The sequence below is a fragment of the Crocodylus siamensis genome, chromosome 4 (genome assembly GCF_052110815.1).
Source record: "Crocodylus siamensis isolate JL-2025a chromosome 4, ASM5211081v1, whole genome shotgun sequence".
NCBI lineage: Eukaryota > Metazoa > Chordata > Crocodylia > Crocodylidae > Crocodylus > Crocodylus siamensis.
This window is the reverse complement of record NC_143398.1, coordinates 213,427,918-213,454,075: the sequence shown is the minus strand read 5'-3', so window position 1 is coordinate 213,454,075 and position 26,158 is coordinate 213,427,918. Positions and strand designations below refer to the sequence as shown.

Sequence of the window (26,158 nt, the reverse complement as noted above, 5' to 3'; positions counted from 1 at the left end):
CACTGCCAACAGCGCTGCCGCTGCCTGTGGGAGCTCACCATGCCCCCCCAGCCTCCAGGGGCACACAGCGTTCATGTGTACTGAAATCAACAGAGCCCTGAAACATAATGTACATGACAGCAGCATAACTGGGGCAGGACAAGGGGACAGTAGTTGTAGGTGCCAACTGCAATGAGGTGCAAGATTCTCCCCTGCTGGGAGTCTTTGCTGCAGCAAGGGAAGCTCTGCATTGCCCCTGCCTGGCCATAGGAGCAGGGCAGCATAGTCCCACACCAAACAGTGTATCTGGGAGATGGGGGGCAAGTAGGGTAAGCCAAATGGTCCTCTCTCCACTAACAGCCTTTGCTAGAGCAAGCATAGCCCCGCTCCCAATATGTATGGCGGGTGGAGAGAGTGAAAAGGTCACCATCCTCTGAAGGAAGCTCAGCCATGGGAGCTGACACTGAGTAGCAGTAACAGCAGCCCAGGAAGGTAAGACTTCCCTTCCCCTTACCTATGCTGCTGTGCCCAACACCCTTCCCAGGCAATGGAGTGCCCTGCACCATTGGTATGTGGCACTTAAAAGCACAACACAATAACATGATAAACTCTGCAGAAGAAAACTGCTGATAGAATGTGGAGTATTTTAAAATTTAAAATTTACAAAAAGTTATCACTAAACATAGGCAATTTAATTCTCTTATATCCCTTTTATACTTTGTACTTAGAACAGCATTGTGATTATTTTAAATATCATGTATGGAATACCTATCATTCATTACATTGCTAAAGTGCTATTGTAAACCAGCAGGATTAAACATGTTTTATATTACAGCAGGCAATTTTACATGCCTGACTCTTGTGAATTATAGCGCTGTCTACAGAAGATTGTTTGTTAGAGAAGAGGAACTCTGCATTTTGTAAACACAGATATTACATGGGCTGATTATAAGTGAGAGGCAATGAATCTAGAATCTAAAATGCACTGATCTTTTTTCTGTGGCATGAAAAATACACAAGAAGAAAATACTATTTTAGGGCCCTATTTTATATTTGTTCTTTGCAAAAAAAACCTCCCCCGTATGACAATGTAGTTCTGACAAGTGCCAACTGTGGATTGTTTTGTAAGTGAAGTTTTCAAGAGGAACTAAGGCTACTTAGTCTGCAGAAGAGAAGACTGAGGGGGGATTTGATAATGGATGAAGAAGAGAGAGGATGAAGAAGGAGTTTTCTCTGTGGTTGTAGGGGACAAGAGTACAAGCAACACCCTCCATCTGCAGCAGGGGGGACTGGAGATTAGGAAGACTCTTCTGATTATGAGGGTGGTCAAGCATTGTAAGAGGCTACCTAGAGAAACTGTGGAATCTCCATCTTCAGAAGTTCTCAGACGCAGGTTAGACAAATATTTGGCTGGGATGGTTTAGTCAGGGATGATGTTGCCTTGATCAGGGGGGCGGACTAGATGAACTTGTGAGGTCCTTTCCAGCCCTACTTTATTACAATCCTATGATCCTATGCTTTAGCACACATATTTTTACCAGCATAGTGTAATTCCTTTGTATCACATGATCAACAAGTTTATACAGACAGCTATTCTTGCAGTGCCAGAGTGGCACAAACAGCCAGATTATGCCAGCCTTCCAACTTTTAGCATAAATTTATGAAAAAGTTGATTTATTTTACCTGAAGATACAAATAGGCGAACTCATTTCTTTTACGCTGGTGTAAACTCAGTTAAGTCATACTTTTTTATATCATTGTAAATTGGAGCAAGAATTGTGATGCAATCAGTGGTAGCAGAGTGTGATGCCAAATTTAGACGATTCACTTGCAGCTTTGTATAGATATTAAAACTTGAATGTTTCTCGTTTCAATTGGCTACAACAAAATGAAACTTCCGAACAGCAAAGTTTTCAAGCTGTGTTATTTTCGGGTAGGAATAAAGGAACAATTATTTCAAGAGAAGAAGAATTCTGTTCATACAGCATGACATTCCACTTAAAAGTGTTTGGCTAACTACTAATTTTGAGAAACCCATAGCTTTAGACAAAATTAACAATGTCATTAAACCTAGTGCAGTGTTTTATCTCCAAATGTGATACACACAGGGTGCATCTACACATTCATTAATGCCCTTTTCCTAATGCACATTAAATTTAGTACTTCCATTTTTTTCAGAAGAAATAAATTCCTCACTGCTTTAGAAGTGGCTTTCAGCTGAGACTAGTAATACTATTTGGTCAGCTGTAGGTGAGTAAATTCACATGGATGTAATTTTTTGTTTGTGTCATCATAAACTTCTTTAAATGAACGGATCTCAGTGTAAACAACTTTCTCCCTGCAGTTTTTTGGTTTTGAGCATCTTGCAAATGTGTAACCATAGAATACTAGTTAATGCTACTTTAAAATTGTGGAGATACAATGCATTCCTGTTTATATTTTTGACAACTATATATATACACTAGGGTGTGTGAAATGGGCCCTATTTGATTCAGATTTGGCCCAAATCAGGGACAGTGATGCTATTCGTTGATTCGGATCACTGTCCCTGATTTGATTCGGCCAAATCCAAATCTGAAGATTCGATGCTGATTCAGAGAATTAGCAATTCTCTAATCTCCGAATCTGAATCAAATCAGAGGACCCTTTAATCGCTCCAAATTGAATCAGAACCCTCCGAATCAATTAGGAAAGATTTGGCAATTCAGATATAGACAAGCTTTAAATGTTTTTTCTACATACCTTGAGGAACCAGTGTGGCTCATGAACGTGGATGGAGTGTCCCACAAGAGCCTCCCAGCTCAGCAATCAGCTAAGGGGGGACCCTGGGTGACTCCCCAGACTCAGGAGGCACCAGTCACCAAGCCGGAGGGCACAGGGGACCCCCCAGCGTGCTCTCTGGTGGACCTGTAAGTGGACCGGAAGTGCTTCTGGTCCGCTTTTGGGTTTGCAGCTGAGTGTGCTGGGGAGCCCCCTGTGCTTCTGTGGGATGCTTCATGTGCCCCAGCATCACAGCATTCACAAACTGCCTTCTACTTAGAGGTATGTAGAAAAAACATTTAAAGCTGTGTCTATATCTGAATTGCCAAATCTTTCCGAATGGATTTGGAGAGTTCTGATTCAATTTGGAGACATTAAAGGGTCCTCTGATTCAATTCAGATGTGGAGATTTGTTCACCGAATCAGGCTGAATTGCCGCTGAATCAAATAAAAAATTTGCATAGCCCTAATATACACATTTTTGATAACTGTATACTTAAAAAATTTGGAGAAGAAAATAAAATAAAATTTGGTTTTGGTCATATTTCCTAGAAGAATGCAGTGTTATAATCATATATAAATATTGGGTGCAAAACATACACTTGACATTATATATATGCATTTGATAACACAACACAAAGGTATATGTGGGTCTAAGCTAAAAATATGGACTTCAAGAAGGTAAGTGAAATGAAATGACTGACATCTGCTGTGCTAACATTATGAATAGGGAGAAATATAACTGCACATTTGATTACTTCAATACTATATTTATTTTGAAAATGGCAAGATCTATTTAAGGAGTTCCTGTATATATAGTCTATCACAATATTCACTTTCCTTAGAAAAGGTAACGATAGTAAGTCCTAGTCAGTTATATTTTTTTGTTCAATAAATAGGGTTTCAAGTTCCTGATCCTGAGCACATACTGGAAGCTATGACCAGTTTCAATGATCAGCATGCCATCTAGGCAGGACCATCCCTGTCTAAACTAACCCAGACAAGTGTTTGTCTAAATTGCAGAGATTTCTGCAATGATAATACAACCCCAACACTATAGCCATTCAAATCAACTAAGCCAGACTCAGACCCCTCAGGCCACAATATCAAACCCTCTGGTTGTTACCTATTGCCCCTGGCCTGAACATCTTCGACATATCATTAATTACCTTGAACCACTCCAGGAAAAAGATGGCCATCTCAAAGTAGCCGTGGGGGACAAACTTGTCTTGGCTTGTAGTCAGCCCCCCACAGCCTAACTCCCAGTCTCAGTGAGGCACCAGGCCTTGCAACAGACCCAGATGCCTTCTGTGCCCCAATATCAATTTAAGCCACAGCATCATTGTACCAAATATCCAAGATTACAACATTCTAGGACCATTGTTGCAACTCCACTAATGTCACATATGCCATCACCTGCTTATGGTGCCCCTCTGTGGACAACATTAGCAGACAGATAATCCCAAAATGAAAGAATTAACAAACATGGCTCTGGTATCAATTGCAGAAAGGTGCACAAGCCTGTGACAGAACACTTTAAACTCGCTGGGCACTCCATTGCTGACTTCAGGGCGGCTATTCTTAGATGGCAAACTATTAAAAACTGAGCTGAACGGGGAACTGCAGAACATGAAATTATTCACAGACTGGACTGGGTTATGCATGGTTTAAACAGGGACTGTGGATTCTTATCCCACTACCTGGATTAGCTTTTGTGACTCCTTGGTTCCTACAGGCTTATTGCTTGTTTGTTTGCTTCTTCCTGCACTGCTTCCCCTGCCCTCTCTTCCCCCTTCCACACTCTCCCTTGTTTTTTTTTTATTCTAATTTTTCTCTCTTTCTTATACATACCTTTGCGCTTGTACTTTCAGAGCATCTGATGAAGTGAGATTTAGGTCACAAAAGCTTGCTGTACACACCCCCCCCCCACACCCACACACTACTAGCAAATGTTATAATATGGCATTTTGAGAAAAATCCTGGCTTGTATGAAGTACATATATTAGAATATTTAACAATTGCAAAGGTGTCTCATTAGCTAAATAGTTATCGGAATATTTATAAACCTGTTTTGTTTTAATTGCATGTGGGAAACATTTTCCAAGTTTGTTCTGATGCCAGTATGATTTTGAAAGATAATTTTTAAGGATAGAACAGTTTTCTGGTGTTTTAATTTCAATACAACATAAATATTGCTTAAAATCTTTGGGGCCTTTTAAAATTTTATTCTTACAGTGCAGAACAGTTTATCCTAAATAAAATCCCTGATTTTTCAGGAAAATTAAATAAAACCCCATAAAAAGAATGGAAATGGAATGCTGCCAAAATGGAATGCTGTCCTGAGCAAACAAAGATGATTCTTCTTCTATAGTCATTCTTATAGTTCATTGACCAAAGAACATCAATTTTTAATAATTAAGAGCCTTTTAGAATTCTAATTTTGTCAGTGCCAAATATAACTATAACCTCCCAAAGTTTGAGGTCTATTCAAAATCCAGTGATTTAAGTGATTTTCTAAATTTAGCAAAAGCACCTCTTCTCTACTCACATCACAAATTCTGCTTTCATTCACGCTGATATACAAAAAGTAACTCCACTGAAGACAAAGCAAATCACTTCTACTACAAAGTTCACAGACTCTAATTTTGGATAGGATCTTAAACCAGGCTAAAATATAATATTGTATATATTATTTGGACAATATATATATATAATTTGGATTATTGATTATTATATATTATTCCATTATATATGGTTTATTATATTATATATGGATTTGGACTATATATATAGAGAGAGAGAAAGAGAGAGAGAGAGAGAGAGTGTGTTATTATTATACAATGATATATTATTGGATTATATATGGATTATTATATATTATTATATTATACATAGTATATAGATTTGGACAATATATTGTCCAAATCTCTGAAGTTAAAAGAGCAACTTATTATTATACAGTCTACCTAGTTACACTGTCTATTATTTACAAAACAGTCAACCTATGGATGAGGTTAATAGCAAAACAGGACATCAATAATCTAATTGTCAAAGCCAGAAATGAATGAACTAAAACCACTTTGTACTAATTGAATCAAAAACACCTTCAGTATAACTCTCCAGCTTAAACCTTGAGACTCAAGTGAATTTCAAGAGGAGCACACAGGGTTAATAAAAACATCAGATCTCCTTTACATTAGCAACATAGTAAGATTGGCTGATGTAGCTCCAGTGAAGTGCTCTCTGCTAGAGCAGTGTTTCCCAACCTTTTTGCTCCACGGTACACTCATCTAAATAACAATACACCGCAGTACACCTGATGTGGAGCGGGAGGGGGGGAGGCACTCAGCCAGCTGGACACCGACAGGGGGTGGCGCGTGTGTGCAGCAGTAGCAGGTGGGTGGCATGGCTCCAGCCAGGTTGGGCCTTGGCTCTGGCCCAAAATGCCATCTGGCTGGCTGCGTGGCACCCCCGCAGTTGATGTCTGGCTGGGGCGGCATGCCACTTCTCCCCTTCCACTCTGCTCCATGTCCAAAATGCTGCGGCACACCTGGACATGCCTGACAGCACACCAGTTGGGAAATGCTGTGCTAGAGCCTGCATGGGGAAGAGAAGATTTCCTCTGGTCCAGCTGTCTGTTGTATCTGTGAGAGAAACACATGCTGTCTCTCTTCCCTAAAAGCATCTTTCTCTAATTCCCAGACACAGCCCCTGGTGCTGATAACTGAAACAACCCTTGGTTTATCACGCACACAGCCCCCGGCTGTTTTCTCAGCTAACTCTCCCCAGAGTCTTCCCAGACTGACACGCTGCCTTCCCAGGCAAGTCTCTCTTACAACCCTTTTCCTCTCTACAAGTCCCTCTGCCTCAGAGGGGGAAAGAATACTAAAAAGGTCTTCTCCCCATCATGGATCACAGCTTGTATTCACAGCATTGGCGATGCATAGGGAGTGCACATGGGTACACATGCACCCCCTGAGATTGGTGGTGAACCCCCTGCAAAAAGTGCTGCCAATGCTGCTGGCGGCACCTATGGGCAGTCACTGCTTGCCTCCCACCCTCCCTCGCTTCCAGCACTGCTGGCGGCATCTGCAGGTGGTCACCTGTAGAAGCTCGCCGCTTGCCGCCACTACAGTGCTGCTGCCACTTGCGGGAGCTTGCCGTGCCCCCCCAGCCTTTGGGGGTATGCGGCATTCATGATTCACAGAACAGCAACAGCAGGCTCAGTGTGGTCCCCTGCCTTCAGTCCCTCTCCCCTCTCTAAACCTGGCTGTGTCCTGTGGCTCAGTTCCTTCCCCTCATCTGCCTCAGGAGTCAATCAAAACCATGCATATGCCTTTGCAAAACACTGTGGCTGCAAACTTTCCCACTCTGCCTTTGCAGGGATAGTCAGCCCTAATGGAAATCCAGCAGCAGCTGTTACATTAGCAAATAAATTTTAAAAAGTGACAGGCCAGAATCACTGGCATGTTGATAAGAGGGATGGGGTCTTATTGCAAGCAGCTTGAGGCTTTTCTGAACGTTTTTGCCTGCCAAACTGGACTCCGGTTTTACTCACAGTCAGGGGCAAGGTAGGGGTTATTAAGCATGGAGTACTGATCAGTTGCGGCTGAGGAATCAGCCTCAGATACAAAAGTCAAATGATACAATTATTAAAATAAAAGGATTTTATATAGACCCAGGGCTTCAGTTAGGTAACACAGGGAAATTGTGAATGAAGCTTCCAACATATAAGCAACTCACAGAAGTTAACTAAATATATTTGCGAAGTATTTATGGCATTTATAGAGTGAGTATTAAAATTGTAATGGGTTTCCAAGCTTCTTTTGTAGGGACTCAGTCAATGATCCAAGATCAATGAAATCTTGCTACAGATTTTGATGGATGCTGAATCAGGTCCTTGACCTCAGTTAGGTAAATATCTAGCATCTCTTTAATTTTACACCATATTACTTTTTCCAAAGAGACCCTTCTCTTGCTAACTATGTGAAGTTCTCCTCAGGAATGCTCCAGTGCTCACTCTCAGGACACAGACAGATGTGAAGCTCCCTGCTGTAACTGAGAATGCTTTGCAGGAAGTGTTCTGAGTCGCAACAATCCCCAGGACCAAACAGAAGTTCACTGTTGGTTGCAGGAGGGAGGGGAATTTAGCTGTTGCCTGTGAGCCTGTAGCCGGTTTCCCCTAGCACTGGCCCTTCGTCTCTGACAGGCCCATGCCAGCCTGGGCTGTTTTCCAAATGGGAGGGAGGAAAGGAGCAGAAGGAGCTTGTTCTAAGGGTTCCCCAGCCAGTACCGAAGAGTGGCGTGGGTGGATTGGAGCCCCGCCCCCCACCTCAGGGGGTTTTGAATATATCTGCCCCACCCTCCAGTGCCGGCTGAAAAAACCCCAGACCAAACTCCCTCCACTCCCTTTCCCCCTCCCATTCTGAAAACAGTGACAAGTAAGGAGGAAGTGCAGACAAAAGTTACTGAAGATGCTATGTTTTGAAATGTCTTCATGCAAGGAGGGTTCTGTTTTTCGCAGGATTAGGCCCTTTAAAAGTGCTTTGCAGCCACACACTTCTGTTCGGTCAAGGCTGTAGACTACTTTCAGGGGCCAGTCAGACAAAAACTGTCACCTCTATCTGTGCCCTCACAGCTGGCCAACACAGTTCTTAATGCAGGTTTTACATTTCTATATTCATGCCAGCATTATAGTAGCATTAAAGTTATCAAGTGGATCCTTTGTTTGTTAGGAACACTATACTATGATTTATAAGCAACAAAAAATGCAGTTAATGCTAATCTATCTCTAGCATTTTTGTTCTTGTTACTTTGTCAGAAAAATAAAAAATATTCCACTTAAGCCTTTGATCTTTACAATACTGAATTTTGTCATGTAACTGGGTATCTACAGCTGCTATCCTGTGGTTACAGCCTCATTATTCCACAGTGAGATGGGACAGTCAGAGGAAACACAAAATAGTAGCAGTAGTAGTGGTAATACTTAAAAATTAAAATTCAAGCCTAATTCTTTTGTGTTTCAAAAACATGTTGGACATGAAGAGAAACAGTTAGACTCTGTACTCAAGTCTCACATTCTCCAGTTATGTCAATCAAATTTAAAATAAAAACCCGAACATCTAATTCTCCCATGCTTAAGACTTTAAAGAAAAACCATCTAATATTATAAAAGCCTTAATCTGTCTTCCTGTCTGTCTGTCTGTCCATAATGCTGTATTCGCACTCTGTTTGGCTGACTGAGACAGCCAGTCAGACTGTGAATACAGCATTGGGACAGGAGGTGGGGGCACAGTGAAGCACTGCCATGATGGGACAGGGGACGGAGTGGGGGGGGCACAGCACAGCTGGTCTCGCTGCCCCCCCACCTTGCTCCCTGGAGGCAGCGGCAAAGGAGCAGACAGAATCGGGGGGGGGCAAGGCCAGCAGCACCCTATAGCAATGATGGAGTGGAGGGGGGGAGCGTGGCCACCAGAGCTGGCCTCGACCCCCGCCCTTTCTCCTTGGAGGTGGTGATGGTGGCACGGAGTGGGAGCAGGGTTAGGGTGCCAAGGGGGGCGAGGCCACTGGTGGGCCTCCCCCCTTCCATTGTTGCTGCCTGCAGGGTCAACGTGGGCCGATATGGTGGGGGGGAGAAGCAGGCTGGGCTGATGTGGCGGTGGTGGTTGTGGAGGGAGAGGAAGAGTGGGCCTGGGCCTCACGTGGGGGGAGGGGGAGGACCTGGCCCGCCTGGCAGTGGAGGGAGGGAGTAGTGGGCCCAGCCTGATGTGGCAGCAGCACGGGGAGGGAAGGAGCAGGTCTTCTCCTTCCTTGGGCCTGGGCCCACTCCTCCCCAACCCCCCATCTCCCGCATTGGCCCTGAGCCCACTGCTCCCATCCTGTCATCGCCACTGTGTCAGCCTGGGCCCGCTGCTCCCCATCCCCACACTGCTGTGGTGAGCTGGCTTCTCCTCACCCTTGGCCCTGGTTCTCTCCCACACCCCCTGCATCTGGCTGTGGCTGCTCCTCCCCTCTCTCTGCTGCTGCAGCAGGGAAGGTGGGAGTGGAGTCAGACCCTAAGCAGCAGGAGGGAAGGGGGGAGCGGGCCTGGACAGGGGGTGGGGCACAGGGCTCTGTCCCTGCCTATTCCTCCCCCCCATTAATTCTTGACAGGCAATTGGCTAGTATATTATAAAACAAAAACCAAACTCCTTATTCAAATCATTGAATTCTGATCTAGTGTTCCTTTTTGGATGGAACTGCCTCTGGCTAACTCCTAAACGAACAGCAAATAATATAAACCATCTTTATCTTCTACCTCATCTCAGTTCTGGCAGTGAGTCTGGCTGACTATACGCAAACATTTTATTTCCAAGGCGCAGCCTTTCAATGCATTAATAAAAAATGAAGTGACCAGTAAAGTGTCCAGTTATTGCTCCTCTTCCTTTTTTCCTATTTCCCATGCAATGACCCTTTTAAATAGTCATTGAATAGAGACATGCATTCTTAACTTCAAACACTATCATGGTAAGTGTCTTCTCTCTCCTTACAGGGAATCCTACTTGGGGATGGAGGGAAAAGAGAATAGTCCACCATTGTGTTTATTTTTTTGTGTTTTTATCTTTTCAGATAGTTTCCCATTTGACTCATTGGAAAGAAACTTCTGATTGAAGAGCTTGAAGTGAAAAACCTATCAGATCAAGTGAAAACACATTACCTGAGGGATAAACAAAACATTTCAGGAAGACTTTTGGTTTCAGGGGCTGTTCTTGTCTTGCAAAAAGTAAATGCAGGTTCAAGTATTCATACCCAGCATCATAAGAGATAAAAGCCCAATGCTAATGGTTACACTGAACAGTTTAGATAAGTTTAAGGGTTAATCACCCTTATCTACTGTGACTTAGAAAAGTAGTTACTCACAGTGTGATTCAGCTTAAAACCCAATTTAAAAGTGACATAAGAATCATAAAATCAGAACATGCTAAGGTGGTTTCAAAGAAACTGAGTTTTAGAGGTTCTAAATCTAGTAGCAGGTATCTGATATTTTCTCACTATTTTTATTAAATATGTACCTTGTAGGGTAGGTTCTTTAATGCTAGACTTCTTAAGCATTACTGTATCAACTTAGGAAGAATATTACAGAAAAATAGTTCAGAATTAAGTATTTTAGGTACCTCACCTCATATAAGGGAACTTGGTCCTTGGTTACAGCAAAAACTAATAAGACATTGTTTTGGACAAGCTTGTCTATAAGTTGTCCAATTGTTGGGTACTCCTGAAAACAAAATACAAAGAGGGTCAAATAAAGGCTTTTGGAATAAAAAGGTGAAGCAGGTAAGAGACAAGGATTAAAATAATACCCTATCATATTATCTGCAAAGAAAATCACATGCAATGTATTATTTCTATTATAATTAATACCATGTGCTCACTGTAATAGAAATGTTATTATAAACTACATGCAAACACAGTAAATGTGTACGTGTGAGACTTTCTGCTTGTGCTCACATTCTTACAAAGAACTGAATGACTTCACTTGTATGATATTTTAAAACCCCTTCAGTCTGAAGTCAGAAAGCTTCTAGAATACAAGCCTTTAGAATTCTCTTGAACTACATATGTTTCTTACATTCCAAGATTCTAAAATCTTGAGACAAGAGCAGTGTCTGCCTTTGTGTTTGTATAACACCTGGCACTTCAGGTCCTGACTGGGGCCCCTGGAACCTACTACAGAATTATAATGAATAGTTAGTATTATTTTTATATGCTGCAATTTTTGTTTCAAAAGTTTTCCTGACCTCTGTGGTTTCTTACAAATTCCTAAAATGCTCCTTAATTCCCTCCCTTTAAGAAAATGTGATTAATGCATATTTTATTCTTCCCCTCAGGGAAGAATACCTGTAGATCCTGTTCCCACTTGTGGCAGCTCTCTGTCATAATGTACTTATTAAGTTTTGTTCTGATTTTATGAAAAGCTGTACTGACTGGATTTCCTGGCTCCTAATATATATCACTAATCAAGTATACACTGGCATTAGAGTGGCAAACCATCTCTCCTCTGCTTTAAAATTCCACTCTGAGAATTGTTTGAAAAATGGAGTGAATTACCAAAACTGTTGACATGGAGTATTCATTGTTGTGGTCCAAGTGACAATTTCCATCATTTGGAATAACAATTCCAGCCAGTTTACTGTCCATTCCAAAATGGGAATCAGCATCACTCACAAAAACTAGTAGATGTAAAGAGTCATTCCTCCACCCAATTTGCTCCTGTAATTAGAATGCAATGATTCAGTATAGGCTTTGATCATACTGACAAGATATGGTGTTGGATAAAGAAGGTAAAGGACTTGGGGACACATCTTTCAAAGAGATTTTTAAAAGCAGGGGCAAGGGGGAGGGAAGGATTGGGGCTGGGACTGGGACAAGCTGCCCAGCAGGCAGAGGGCCATATTATTCGGAGAGAGAGAGGGGGGGTGTGGAATGTGGGTGCGGCAGCAGTTGGAGTGGGGACTCTGCCCTGCTGCTGCTTGCCCAGCCAAGGTGGTGGTGGTGGGGTGGGATGTGGGCATGGCTTACTCCAGGCAGAAGGGGACAAGTGGCAACAGGGCATAGCCCTACTCCCAGTGCTGCCATACTTGCATCCTGAACCCTCCTGTGCTGGCTGGCAAGCGGCAGCAGAGCAGAACTCCCACTCCCAGCAATGACACTGGCACATCAGTGCTGGGAGTGGGGGCTATGCCCTGCTGCAACCTGGAGCGAGCCGCGTCTACATTGCACCCCCCCTGTGCTGGCTGGGCATGCAGCAGCAGGTCATAGCCCTCATGGCGCCCCACACTGGGGAAGAGGCAGGCACAGTCAGAGAAGCTGCAGGAGAAGCCCCCAAAGCTACCCTGCCCAGCTACATCCCCTGCCTGGCCCAGCCTCCCGGCACTTACACAAAAAAAAAAAGAGCCCCATACTCACTGGCTCTGGTAGTGACAATCAGGGCCTCTGAGGGCTCATGGAAGAGTCCCTTCGCACAGTGCGGGGCAGTGGGGATCATCCCCCCCGCTTGGCACTCACATGGCAGCTGCCCTAGAGCATGGGTGCAGCACAGCTTGGCAGTGCCCCAGTGAACTCAGCTCCTAGACAGCATGCAGTGCCCTGCCGAGCCATACTGCACCCATGTGATGTGACAGCTGCCATGCAGCTGCCCTCCACTGTCCCATGCTATATGGGTGGGGGGGCTCTGCCATGAGTTCCCAGAGGGCTCAATTACTGCTGCTGCAGCCGGTGAGTATGCAGCTTTTTTTTTTTTTTTTTTTTTTTTTTTTAAGTGCTGGGACTAGGCTGGGGCTGGGCAGAGCTGGGGCTGGGCAGGGCAGTGATGGGGGCTTCTCCCATGGCTCCCCCTGCCTGGGGAGAGGCAGGCACAGGTGGAGGAGCTGTGGAAGAACCTGCAGCTGCCTGGCTGTTCCTGCCTTTCCCTGGCTGATCCAAATCTCTGAATCAGTGCTGAATCTCTGATTTTGATTCAGCTGAATCGAATGGGGACAGTGATTCGAATCACCAAATCATATCACTGTCCTCTGGATTGGCTGAATCCAAATCAAAATTGAATACTTCTGTACTTGCACAGGCCTAAATGTGAAATGGATGAATAGATAATATTAAAGAATAACACCTGAGAAAACATAGTGATGTAGTGCTTCTTCATACACACCCAGTTATTACCTGGTCAATGTTTTCAATCAATGGAAAATACAAAACCACCATATTTCAGTGTGTATGGATAAACTGACGTATTCCAGTAAAAAAGATAATTTGAATGTGCCTTTAGAGTTTAATCAGTCTCTCACTGAAATCAGTGAGTGTCCTTCCATTGACTTTGGTGAAATCAAGTCTGCAATTTTATAAAAATAATTTTAGAAAATAAAAGCCACTCATTTTTTTAACACCATGATAAGCATGAATGTTAAACTATGGAATAATATATAATACACTTAAAGGTGTTATTACCTTGCAAACAGCTGCCTGCATAACTGCATCAAAACCTCCCTCTGGAGCATCTATATTAGCAGAGATTTTCTGTTCTTTCACAATTTCATTGAATCTTTGAGTATTACTTGTTAATGGCAAAACATGTTTGTATCCAAAGGTGGGTAAACAATCACGTGGAACACTCCTAAAAAATATACGATAGATATCTACATATTATGGATAATGCAGAGATAGAATGCACCCACTTTACACCTGTGTCCTGTGATGAGGGCACGATTAATGCAGTCTGGGTTTGGGAGAATAGTGATTGGTGTTAAGAAAGAGTTAAGTAATGTGAATGTTATAAATATATTGAATTTGTTAATTTTGAACATTTTGAGTGTGGAAGAAACTAAGCAATTGTCACATGAATAATCTGTGTTTTTTTTAATAGGTCTCTAATTTGCTTGAAAGTATATCTGAATTTGTATACTTATTTGTTAATCCATCAAACACATGCAACTAATAGGAAAATCTAAACAGAGAGGAAAAGAACAATCCCTTCTCCCAGCAACTTAGTATGTATAGGAAAATGACCAAAGTTCAAATCTACTGAAGTGCAAATCTTGCTTACATTATTTGCTCAATTGCAAATTGATAAGACAATCTAGCGAGCAGGATTTTTGATCACAAACATCATATTACATGTGTTCCTACACTGTCATACATAACACACTGGATGTAGGTGCTTCTTCTGCTTACCTGCAAGGATTTTTTATTTCTTCAGTAATGGCTTTGATGAATGGTGAAACTGGTTTTTCAACAAAAGACCCAAAGCCCAGTCTGAAGTTACTTGTCAGTTTTGACATTTCTTTGGAAAGGGTTGAACCTAATTCCTTTATAGTGTTCAAATCATCGTCCATGGAAGCTGAAAGGTCCATGAGGTAATAGAGATCAACTGGATAATCTTCAGTCTGGCGAACTTTGATTTGTATTGTTTCTTCATGTCCTAGGAAAGTCAAGGGGAAATGTGGAACAAATTAACACGTCTAACTTCAGATAAATTATGGGCCAATGGTGTCTGGTTATTCTTAGTGCTACTGTACATGGTGAAAATGATTTCACTTTTGAAAGGCATCAGTAAAATTAACAAAAGCACTGTGTAAAATTATCTGTCAATAAAAATGCCAAACTATAGTTAAAAGGATTTAAGAATGTACCTTCTTGTTGCGTAGTTTCTTATTGTATAACTCTTGAATAAAGGAATAACATTAGTTTCTAGGACTCTCTGAATTCCGGCTCTAGAATATTATAACCATCACACTATAACTGCAGTTTCAGAACTTCTAACTTCTAACTATCAAATTACTACTAAGTTGAAGCCAGAACTTCACATTAGGAGAGAGCATGTGGTTTAGGGATCTGAGCAAGTGACTGAGACATGTGGGTTCTGTTTCTGTTTCCACCACTAACATATCTGATGGGTGCTCTGTGTTACATAAACCTCTCCACATCGCTTTTTCTGAAAGACAAATTCTGATTCTTGATGCATATCTGCAGTACCCTCATAGACATGACTGTCTTGTAGAACACTTCAAACTTCTCAGATAATAAATAGAAGGCAGATTCTCTACTGCAACAGAGATCTGTTTAGGGGAGCAATGAGCAAGGTGCAGGGAGATCCAATTTTCTGCTCAGCAATACCCTGACCCTGGGACTGACTCCCAGCTATGGTGTGGCCAGTCCCCCTCCATTTCCACATTCAATACATGGTATGCATTAGAGCTGCTTAAGGGCTGACCTAGAAACTAGCTTTGCTAGGTCTCCACTGGGGAACGGTTGATGGTTTCTATTCCATTTCTGCCACCTTAACAGGATAAAGAAAACCAGGAGATAGAAAATACCTTCCCTCTCATAGTGGTTAAATACTTCTGATGTATTTAAATAGTGCAAATTCTAGATTAACCCAAGAATTAGTACCTGTTGCATTCTCCCACTGCTACAAGATTTTATTTGATTGCAGCTAATCAGAAGCTAGAATCAACAAGAAAGGGTCATATATATGCACTGAGTAACTTACCTGGTCGCAATCTAAGGGTTAACTTTTGAGGAGAAATCTGTGTGATGTCAGAGTTATTTTTCTGGATTCCTACACTAAGAGGCTTGTTTCTATGAATTTCTACTTTAGAAATGGGAAATTCAATGAAATTCAACTGACATCCTTTTGACAGAAGATTTTCTGGACTATCACACCTTCCAGCAATCCCAGAGGAGTCAGTATAATTCTAAAACAAATAGCAGAAAGAATGCAAGAACTATATTTATTTACTGAACAATTGAAAATAATTTACACACAATTGGCCATATGCTGGGGAAACTATAGCATTTCATTTGGGGATAAACTGGCAAAAATGTGCATAGTTGAAACAGCAGTTTATATTTGGCCCCAAAATAAACTTTATGTGGCATCTGTTTGGTATCATGGGAAGAACAGTGGTATTATTGGTGCATGAGAATTGTACCATTTACAAAGAGCAAGCATTTGTCTTTCAAAGAACAGGGGAATGGTAACACATAAGTGCATACAGAATCATAGCTGTTTCTGGTACACTTCTCTCTCAACACTAATTTTGGACATAAAATGGTAAATCATCAAGCATTACTCCTGATGTTTAACTAACATGAGGATTTTGCATCACTACTGAATTTATGCCCTATTTACTTGAATTTGATGGAATGTTCTGACTGGTCTTTTCACATATTTAGGACTTGATCCAAAACCCATAGAAATTAATTGGATACTTTCTATTGACTTCAACAGGTCTCAGATCAGGTCCCTAAAGTTCAGACTTGTGCTGCTACTCAGGCAGAATTCTTGTCAACATTAACGTGTTTTGTTATCACAGATTACTCCTAATTTCTAAGGCATTATACACATTATTTTTGCAACACTGCTGTGAGATAGCTATTATCATCTCTGCATTAAAATTTTGGCAGAGATTAAAGGTTACACACCTAATTACCATTTAACAAGTATAGGCTAAAATTTAGATTTTTACAACTCCTCCTGAGCTAACACTTAACTCTAGAAACATTTAGGGTCTCTATATATGTACTCCAGGGTTGGGGTGGAGGAGGGGTTTTAATGAGAGTGGTTCCTGGAAAGCTGCTCTAATTAAAATGCTGCAGTGTCACATGTTTTCAGTGTCCTGCATTTCAAAATAGCCCCAGGGGCATTTTAACTTAAAGCTCATTCCATGAGTTTTAGTTAAAGCGCCCCTGCTATCATTTTGAAATGTGGGATGCTGAATACATGTGACAGTGAGGCATGCTGGAGCATTCTAATTCGAATGCTCCAGCAGACTTGATTAATCTAACTAGAACATGTTGGAGCACATGTGTAGGCACTCTTAAATTCCATAGTTTTCTATTAATACAATTCCCTAGGTGTCTGAATTCCTGTCACTGGCCATGCCTACAAGTCCTGATGCCATTGAGTTTGTCTGATGCCCAAACAATGATGGGATTCTCAAATAAGTCTTTTTCTCCCTTTGATTTCACATGAGGGACCCAGCAAAATTTTTAGAGCTTGCCTAACCACTAGTCCAATGGTCAGAATATTCACCTGAGATATGGTGGGTACAGAGTCAAATCCTACGATACTTGATTTGGAGCAGGGGTGAATCAAGGTCTTCTGCCTTCAAAATGCATACCTTTATCCCTGGGCTACAGGGTAACCTGGTATTCTCAGTCTATTGTGTTGAAACTATTGAATTTTGTACAATATTGACAAGGCTAGAGAAAGCATAGGCACTGACTTTGCACCCCAAGAGCAGCCGGATTGGCCTTGTCAGCCATCTTTGGACCCATGTATGTTTCAAGGTGTATTTAATATTTAAATATCTCTTCCTTCCCCCTTATTTTTTTTTCTTTCTTTTAAAAAAAAATTATGTTTGCAAAGAAGGACTGAGCTGAATCAGATGCTTAACTCCAGGAGAAAGTTAATCACTATGAATACTAACTACATTTGAAGAGCAGGGCTTATACTCCCATCTTCTCTTTAGCGTTGCCTATTGGCTAGGTCAGGGGGATTCTCACCCATTGTGTTGGCTTCTGTGAATCTCAGTCTTAGGTGCCCAACTCTCCCTATATACTAAATAAGGAGCCTGGGTAGATGGTGTAGAACTAAGTCTGTCTTTTAGCCCAAAGTGGTTTGTCCGAAGACCAAAGGGAGTCTGTGTCAGAGTTGGGGTCAGTATTTGGTACTGTACAACCATATACACATGCCACTGGTCCACATGCTTCTCTTGTGCTTCAATGAAAAATTTAGGCTTTAGCTATTAGACCACAAATGTCCCCTGAACATCATCACTGAAAAACATTCTGTTAAAGTTGTGGCAGGTATTTTAAATCAAGAAAAAATAAAATGTCAGAAAGTCAGAGTTGAAAGGGAAGGTGTCACTGCTCTTCATTTCTTATAGAATGCTAAATTCATCCACAGATAAATGTGTTTAGGGCTTTCATTTACTTCAGTGGAAAGATTTGGATACATATGAAGGGAAGAATGCTTTTTTGTAGTTTGGTCAGATTCTGAGTTTTTACTTAGGCAAAACTTATTGACAGATGGATCAAACCCTGTCTATGTTAAAATCACCTACTATGAAGCACTTGGAGAGAAACCATATCTTCTGCCATAACTAAACTAAAACAGGCATTATCAGATAAACACACATTTCAGAGCTAGTTAGAATGTGTGTATTTATCCAATAGACTATTATAGCTCCTTTGGCAATCTAAGCTGATGCTGAAAAGCTCAGTCTTTTAATAGGCACATTCTTTGTGTGCTCCACATCTTACATGTGATATAAAATTCATGATTAATTCCATTGAATAGTCAATTAGTACACAGGGGTATACATTTTATTTCCAAACTCAAGAATGAAATTGTTTTTCATCTGTGCTTTTTGCAGACTCCAATAACAATATTTAAATTATGATTTAACAGCGCACAAACTTTTACATTCAGAAAATCCTGCTTTGTGGATTATATAAGCACATAAAAAGCATAAGAAACACCTTGTTTTTGGCTTTTGCAGGATTTTTCCTTGCCTTTTCCTAAATTGCTAGTGGTGAAAAATGGATTATAAAACAGAAATAGCACCTTTTGATCCTAGTTAGACCCTTTGTAGAGGGGCAAGTCAGTCTTGCCAGCACACTTAAAAGGTAGTTAAGGTATCTAGCAGAGGCCAGAGGGAGATGAGTTTGAGCCCCCAGGTGACCCCAGATGGGAACTGGGTCATTTGGGTTGGGGAGTCAAATGCTAGTATGCTTTAGCTGTGCTAGCTCAATGGGCCACTGGTCTCAGGTAGAGAATTCTGTTAGTTTTATCTTAGACAATATTTGTTTTATTTAACCCACAAAACCCCTGAAGGAAAGAGTTAATATTTTATTAAATGCTAGGCTTAGCTAGAGAGGCATGAATAATAAAGTACCATAATAAATTATGGGGTTTTTCTCTGATGTCTGATCTATATGCTCCACGTTTATAATTTATTTATCATGTCTGTAAGAGCTAATCCTAGTATGTATTTACTGCCCTATTTACAACTGAAAATAATGGCTATCTGGAGGCTCACCACCTTGTAGGGTTGGGTCCTTGGGTTATCAATCCAGACAATCAGTCCAGTTGTCCAAGACAGTTACGTAACTTGAAATAGTTTTGCACTACATACCTAGCTAGTTAATAATTTTATAACTGGCTTTTCATGGGCCCCATCATCAGTTGACTGGCTAAATATTAGTTGATGGGGATTCACAAAGCTCTCTCTGCTCATACATGACATTTATATCAGCCAAAACCTCTAGATTTTAAAGTTAGGTGCCACAAGAAGTAGTCAGAACATCAGAAGTTCTGAGCCACATAACTCTTTACATTTTATTTTAAAAAGCCATACATAATGCTCTTGCTGGATGCTGCTCTTTTTCTTTACTTATAGCTTTTTATTTACTTTGTGCCTTGCAGGATCAGAGTCTGTCCCAATTTAGTCAATAATTGATTCATCATAGCCAATGAAAACATTTTGACTTGTGACGCTTTGAAAGTTTTAGATGATTTACTTTACCTCTTGAGAACACCAAGCAAAGTGGGGTCCACAAAGCAAACAATCTTCACAAGTCATCACACTCTCCAGAGTACAACTTCCTAGATTTAAATTCAGGAAGATAAGAGACAGTAATAATAGGCTTACGGATTCAGTTTATCTCAACGTGCTATCTTTGCAAACTGCTGAAAGTAAAATATAGAAAACTACTGTACATTAATTAAGAATATTGCTAAAATGCCATCATTTAAAATATTTACCTTTATCAGTTTTATGTCCATGGGGTTAATGTTTAACTTTACCAGTCATACAAGTATTAGCAGCAATTTTTAGAAAAAATAACTTTTGGATACCACAAGATTACTTCTCTATTGGAAACTTATGTTTTATTACCTGCTAAATTTAATTCATGAGCTATAGATTTAATAAGTTCTCAGCATACCCAGAAATTTTAGAGAATTAGTCCTGTATACATGCTTGCGTTCATTTTGTTCTGCTTTTTAGGGTAGTTGATAAGTTAAAAGGATGTTAAATAGCACAGAAACATAAGCAGAGCCAGGAATGGAATTTGAAATGTCACAACAGATCAAACTTTAATTTTCATAACTACATCGGCTCAAAAATGTGCAGCTTTGATACACATAGCGCTATCTTATAAACATGTAAATCTTAAGTACATTCACAGACTAGACATACTGCCCCCTACTAAAAAAAAATTCAGAATTCATTAAGTCGAAAAGACTCACTGAATAGAAAACACTAAGTGCCTGGAGTCAGTGTATATTAAGTTGCTAAGCATAAAACAATGCTAAGTGCACTTTTAAAGAAATAGAATTCACTACTTGTGAGCCTTACCTTGTACATTGTTAGTTCTTTGCAGAAATAGAAAGAACAGCCAAAGCAATTCAATCCCCATTCGTTTTCAGTTCTGGCTGTGTAAACAAAAATCTTAACATATTAATTATCATCCATGTAAATACAGAACGTTGTAAAAATCAGTGCCCTGAAGTGTACATTTTAAGATGTTACTTACACTGGTTTACAGAGAAATTTCAAAACTAACCAGACAGAAAATTAATTAGAATGAGAACAAAAGCTACCTGGATAGGTGAAGAAGGCAGGCTGAGCATAAAAGCAACTTCAGCATGGTTATGGAGCTTAACACTGTTCTTTATCACACTTCCTTGTTTTCCTTATAAGGAAGACAGGTATACAATAATAAGAAGGTGGGGAAATTCATTCAGGTGCAGCTTTTTGTCAATAGCAGCAGTGTCTCTCGATCCTAGAAAAATCTCTGTGGCATGTGTATCAAATGTACAGTTAATTACTCTAAAATAATCTCAAGCCTTGTTCTTTTTGTGATAGAGTTCTATAGCCAAGCTGGTCATACTCAGTGAGGTGACTGTGGCTGTAGAAATGTATAAATCCCATTTTTTTCAGGTCTCAGGGCACAGAGTGAATCTCGTAACATCAGCTGTGGAAAGAAAATAAATCAAATCAAATCAAACCAAATCAAATCAAATCACCTTAACTTTTTATAACTGAATAATAACATACACCCAATTTAGGCATATAAAATACAGAATACCTTGTTTTTAACACTATAACATAAAAAAAAATACATTATTCTGAAACCAAGTTCCTATAACAAATGATCCTGCTATGATAGAGCTCATGAAGTATGCAAAGTAGAAGAGCAGAATAATGACAACAGACTTCAGAAACGCCCCCCCCGCCCCAAATTTCTTGGTTTGCTTTGAGAAAGACATGGCAGATCAGTTCCTGGAGGAAGCAAGTCTAAGTGGGAAAAGGACCTCAGAATATCTGTCAGTTTCTTTAAGGATCAATATTAAGGGCATGAGCAAACTGCCAATGCAAAGGGTGGTGGTGTGGACAAAAGACACATAAGGTGACAGGCTCTGTGGATGGGTTGGGGGAAGGAGGAGGGGAGAACTGTGGACGCAATACTGTTGATGCTGTTTTCCACACTATTCTCATTAACAAGCTAAGATGTACACACTAGACCAGGGCTATCCAACTTCAGAGCTTCCAGGAACAGTATGCCACACAGGTCACAGGGCCCAGGCTGCACACTGTGCAGGCTACATGCTGCAGGGGCCTCATGGACTCCCTAGGACCCTCCCTCACTGCATGAAGGCCTCTGGCCACCTGTTGCTGTGTGAGCCTCCAGTGCTACCACCACACATGCGATCCCCCTGACTGGTGCCACGTGAGCAGCATGAGCCTCCTGCATCCTCCTGCCTGCTGTGCACATCTGTTGCTGCCAGCATTACATTAGAGTTGTGCAAAGCTTCAGGTGCTGATTTGATTTGGAGATTTGGCCCGATTCGGTGGCTGAATCTCCAAATCTGAATCAAATCAGGGGACCAATAAAAAGGTCCGAATTGATTCGAAGCTCTCCAAATCTTTGGAAAAGCTTTGGAGAGCTTCAGTGATTTGAGCAGTCCCTGCCTGCTGCAGCAGGGAGCAGGAGCAAGATTCGGAGCAGGTAAGTAGAGGACGGGGGAGGGGGGGCTGGAGGAGGGGAGAGGGGACCATGGGGAGACCCCTGCCAGGCCCCATCCCCTGCCTGCTGCCTCAGCCCCCCTGAGTGCCCCCTGACTCCCAACCACTCTCCCAGCCTCACCCCCCTCATGGTTGCCCCACCTGCCCAGCTCTTGGTTGTTTAAAAAAAAGCCCCTACTCACTGGATGCTGCCAGGTGGGGGGCGATCCCTGCTGCCCCCACTGCCCCATGCCTCATGAAGGGGCTCTGCCACAACTCCCTGACCTCCCCAGCCCCCATGGCTTCCCCACCTGCCCCAGCTCCCAGCCCTTGAAGAAAAAAAACCCAACCCCCTCTAGGACTCATGAGCTCCTGCAGCAGCCTCGGGGCTTCAGGAGGCTTGTGGAAGAGCACCCTCATGTGGCATGGAGCAGCAGGGATCACCCCCCACCAGGCAGGAACCAGTGTGTTCAGGGGTTCTTGGGGGTTTTTTTTCCTTAAAGGGCCAGAGCTGGGGCTGGGGGGCGGGGCTCATACATCATCCTTAGCAAGTGGTCATTAATGGCTTAATGGCTAGGATCAAGTGGGATTCCCCAAAGGTCTATCCTGGATCCAGTATTGTTTAACATCTTCATTAATGATCTGGATGATGGGACTGAGTGTACACTTAGCAAATTTGTAGACAACAGCAAGTTGGGAGGAACTGGAGACAATCTGGAGAAAAGGGTTAGGATTCAGAATAGGATAGACTGAATAAACCCAGCTAGACTGGAAAAATGGTCTGCAGTCAACCAGATGGAATTCAACAAGGACAAATGCAAGTCCTACACTTGAGACAGAATAACTGCATGCACAAGTACAGAGTGAGAAAGTGACTGGCTAGGTTGCAGGACTGACAGCACTGACAGTCCCCTCTGCCCCTCCCATCCCCCGGGGGGGTGGTGCTGCAGCACCTGGTCATGCCCTCTGGCTGGAGAGCACAACACTGCATGCAGCTGTGGTATTATTCTGAGGCACTTCAGCTGGGGGGTGCAACACAGGGCTGTATCTTTGTCCACAGGTGAAATGCTCCATTTCTGAAGCATTTCTGAAACACTTCAAATGTTAACATCAGTTCATATCTTAAGAGACTGACTTGGCTAAATCAGGGGCTATCCAATTACCCCAAGAGAGAGTCGTACAAGAGGTAAGAACTGTGTCATTTTACTAGGAAGCTTTTACAGGTACAGAAACATGTAGAGGCTAAATCAGAAAGGCCAAAGCTCAAAATGAGATACAACTAGTAAAGGATATAGCATGTAACATTGAAAACAAGATGAATTCCAAGGGAAGAGTCAGTCCAATATTTAATGGGGAGGACAACTGACTATGCCAAGAAATCTGAAGTGTTTTACTTCAGTCTTAACTGAAAGGGGAAACTGTTCAGCGAGCTAACACAATTAGCATTACTGGCAATGACAAGGGAATAAGAATTCAGGCTAGAATAGGAAAGGAACACGTTAGAAATTGCTTAGGAAAGATAGATGTTTTCAAATGAACTCGGCCTGATGTAATTCACTGCAGGGTACTTAAGCAACTGACTGAAGAGATTATCTTTAACTCATAGAAAAGTGGTTAAAAAGGGCATTCTGGGCAGGGAGAAGCAGTGGATATGATAAATCATGACTTTAGTAAGTCTTTTGATACCACATGGTATCTTCTTCAGTAAACCAGGGAAATCTGGTCAGGAAAGGGATATCAAATATATGGCCCATTGGTCAGATCTGGCCTGAAGCAGTGGGTCATTGAGCCCATGGGGCTTCTCACTGTGGCTACCAGCAGGATAGGAGTCTCTTTGTCAGCACTAGCAGCAAAGGAGTTAACACTGTTGATCACCAGGGTGGTTTTCCCAGGGACAGGGGATAACCGCTGTTCTGGCATGGGGTAGTACCTGGACGGAGGTAATGTATAATTATCCTCCCACTTTCATTTCCAGCGTGAAGATCTTGTCTTTATGCCAACTTTATGGAACTGGGAGACTCCTCCCTAGCTTGCCCCTGAGGCCTTATGGCTGAACCCTGGGTTATCTGAATCCCAAGCCTCTGGGCCTGGGCCTGCACATAGGATGTCCGCCAAATGATCTGAAATCCCAGGTGTGGGTGAAGGATGTTTGCTGGTAGTAGGGCCATATATGGTTCTTGAATGACTCACGGATTTGGAATTGATTTAGCTGATTTGGCTTGGAACATGACAAATTTTCCTTAAAACACTGCCGATGTCTAGCTATGGGTTCAGTGGCAGTGGCATTAACTCTTTTGCTTCTGGTGCTGATGCAGCAGCCTTGGAAACCATGATGAGGAGTCCCATTGACCAAATCCAGCCCTGGCCTCAAAGAAACTACTGTAAATTAGTTAGTATACAGCTAGCTGGAAAAACACACTCAGAGTCATTATTAGTACTCTTAAGTTAAGAAAGATGTCAAACAAATTTGCAACAGTCTGCCCTAAGTCAAGTACTACTCAGTATTTTCAGTAATGGCCTAGGAGATGGAATAGGGCAGTATTTTGCAAATTTCCTAAAGTCATGGAACGCTTTCATTTAACTTTTTCTACCAGGGAACCCCTCTCCCTGCAATGGCAGTGCACTGTCTCCCAGCCTGCTCTGCCATTACCCCCGAGCTCTTTGTAGAACCCCGATGACCTCATGCAGAACCCCCGTGTTCTGTGGACCACAGATTGAAAACCACGAGACTAGAGAGTACACTTATTACATAGATTCATAGATTCTAGGGTTGGAAGGGGCCATCTAGTCCGACTCCCTGCCCCGGCAGGCAAGAAAAGGGTCACCAAAACTGGGATCATGTGATCCCAGCCAGGTATCTGTCCAGTCTCCTCTTGAAGACCCCCAAGGATGGGGCGAGCACCACTTCTGTTGGAAGTCCATTCCAGATCCTGGCAACCCTGACCAAGAAGAACTTTTTTCTAACGTCCAGTCTAAACCTACTCTCCAGTAGCTTATGGCCATTGTCCCTTGTTTTTCCAGGGGGCGCCCTGGATCTGTTGATCATCACTTACTTTGTGTTGCTCCCCTCTTATGAATTTGTATGCCACCACAAGGTCCCCTCTCAACCTCCTCTTGGAGAGGCTGAAAAGCTTAAGGTCCCTTAATCTCTCCTCATAGGGCCATCCCTAAAGGCCTCCAATCAGATGAGTAGCTCTTCTTTGGACCCTCTCCAGGTTGTCCACGTCCTGCTTGAACTGTGGCATCCAAAACTAGACACAGTATGCCAGCTGCGGCCTTGCTAGTGCCGTGTAGAGAGGGGGAATCACCTCCCTGGACCTGTTTGTGAAGCATCTACAGATGCACGACAAGGTGCAATTGGCTCTGCCGACTACTTAATCACATTAACGACTCATGTTCATCCTGGAGTCAACAGTGTCTCCAAGATCTCTTTCTGCCTCAGTGGTGCTGAGAAGGTCACCCCTCAGCCTATAGGCATGATGGCAGTTTTTCCTCCCTAGATGCAGCACCTTGGACTTGTCCTTATTGAACTGCATCCTGTTGTTCTCTGCCCACTTCCCCAACCTGTCTAGGTCAGCCTGGATCTGGTTCCTCCTCTCCAGGGTGTTATCTTCATCCCATATTTTAGTGTCATCCATGAATTTGGACAGGGTGCTTCCCACCCCTTCATTCAGATCACTGATGAAGATGTTAAACAGCATTGACTCCAGAACTGAGCCCTGAGGGACTCCACTGCACACATCTTTCCAGGTTGACACTGAACCACCCACCACCACCCTCTGAGTGACCCCTGAGCTAGTTTGCTACCCATTCTACTGTATAATCATCCATGGCAAATCTCCTCAGTTTATTAATAAGGATGGTATGGGATA

At 42.3% G+C, this 26,158-nt stretch overlaps 1 protein-coding gene across 3 annotated transcripts in view; it reads right to left on the bottom strand.

The window, feature by feature from the left end:
- Nucleotides 1-26,158, bottom strand: part of ITGB6 (integrin subunit beta 6) — a 112,616-nt gene that overhangs the window by 45,873 nt on the left and 40,585 nt on the right. For 2 of the 3 annotated variants that reach the window (XM_090045629.1, XM_090045628.1), the window contains exons 3-10: nt 20,882-21,255; nt 20,637-20,713; nt 19,803-19,882; nt 15,761-15,965; nt 14,443-14,689; nt 13,720-13,885; nt 11,827-11,988; nt 10,898-10,993 (exon numbers count right to left, since the gene is read on the bottom strand). In XM_090045629.1, the coding sequence (XP_089901755.1) occupies nt 10,898-10,993; nt 11,827-11,988; nt 13,720-13,885; nt 14,443-14,689; nt 15,761-15,965; nt 19,803-19,882; nt 20,637-20,697 (1,017 nt within the window). In that variant the 5' untranslated portion in view covers nt 20,698-20,713; nt 20,882-21,255. Of the gene's footprint in view, nt 1-10,897; nt 10,994-11,826; nt 11,989-13,719; nt 13,886-14,442; nt 14,690-15,760; nt 15,966-19,802; nt 19,883-20,636; nt 20,714-20,881; nt 21,256-26,158 lie in introns of those variants that run through there. The other variant, XM_090045630.1, reaches the window with a different exon arrangement.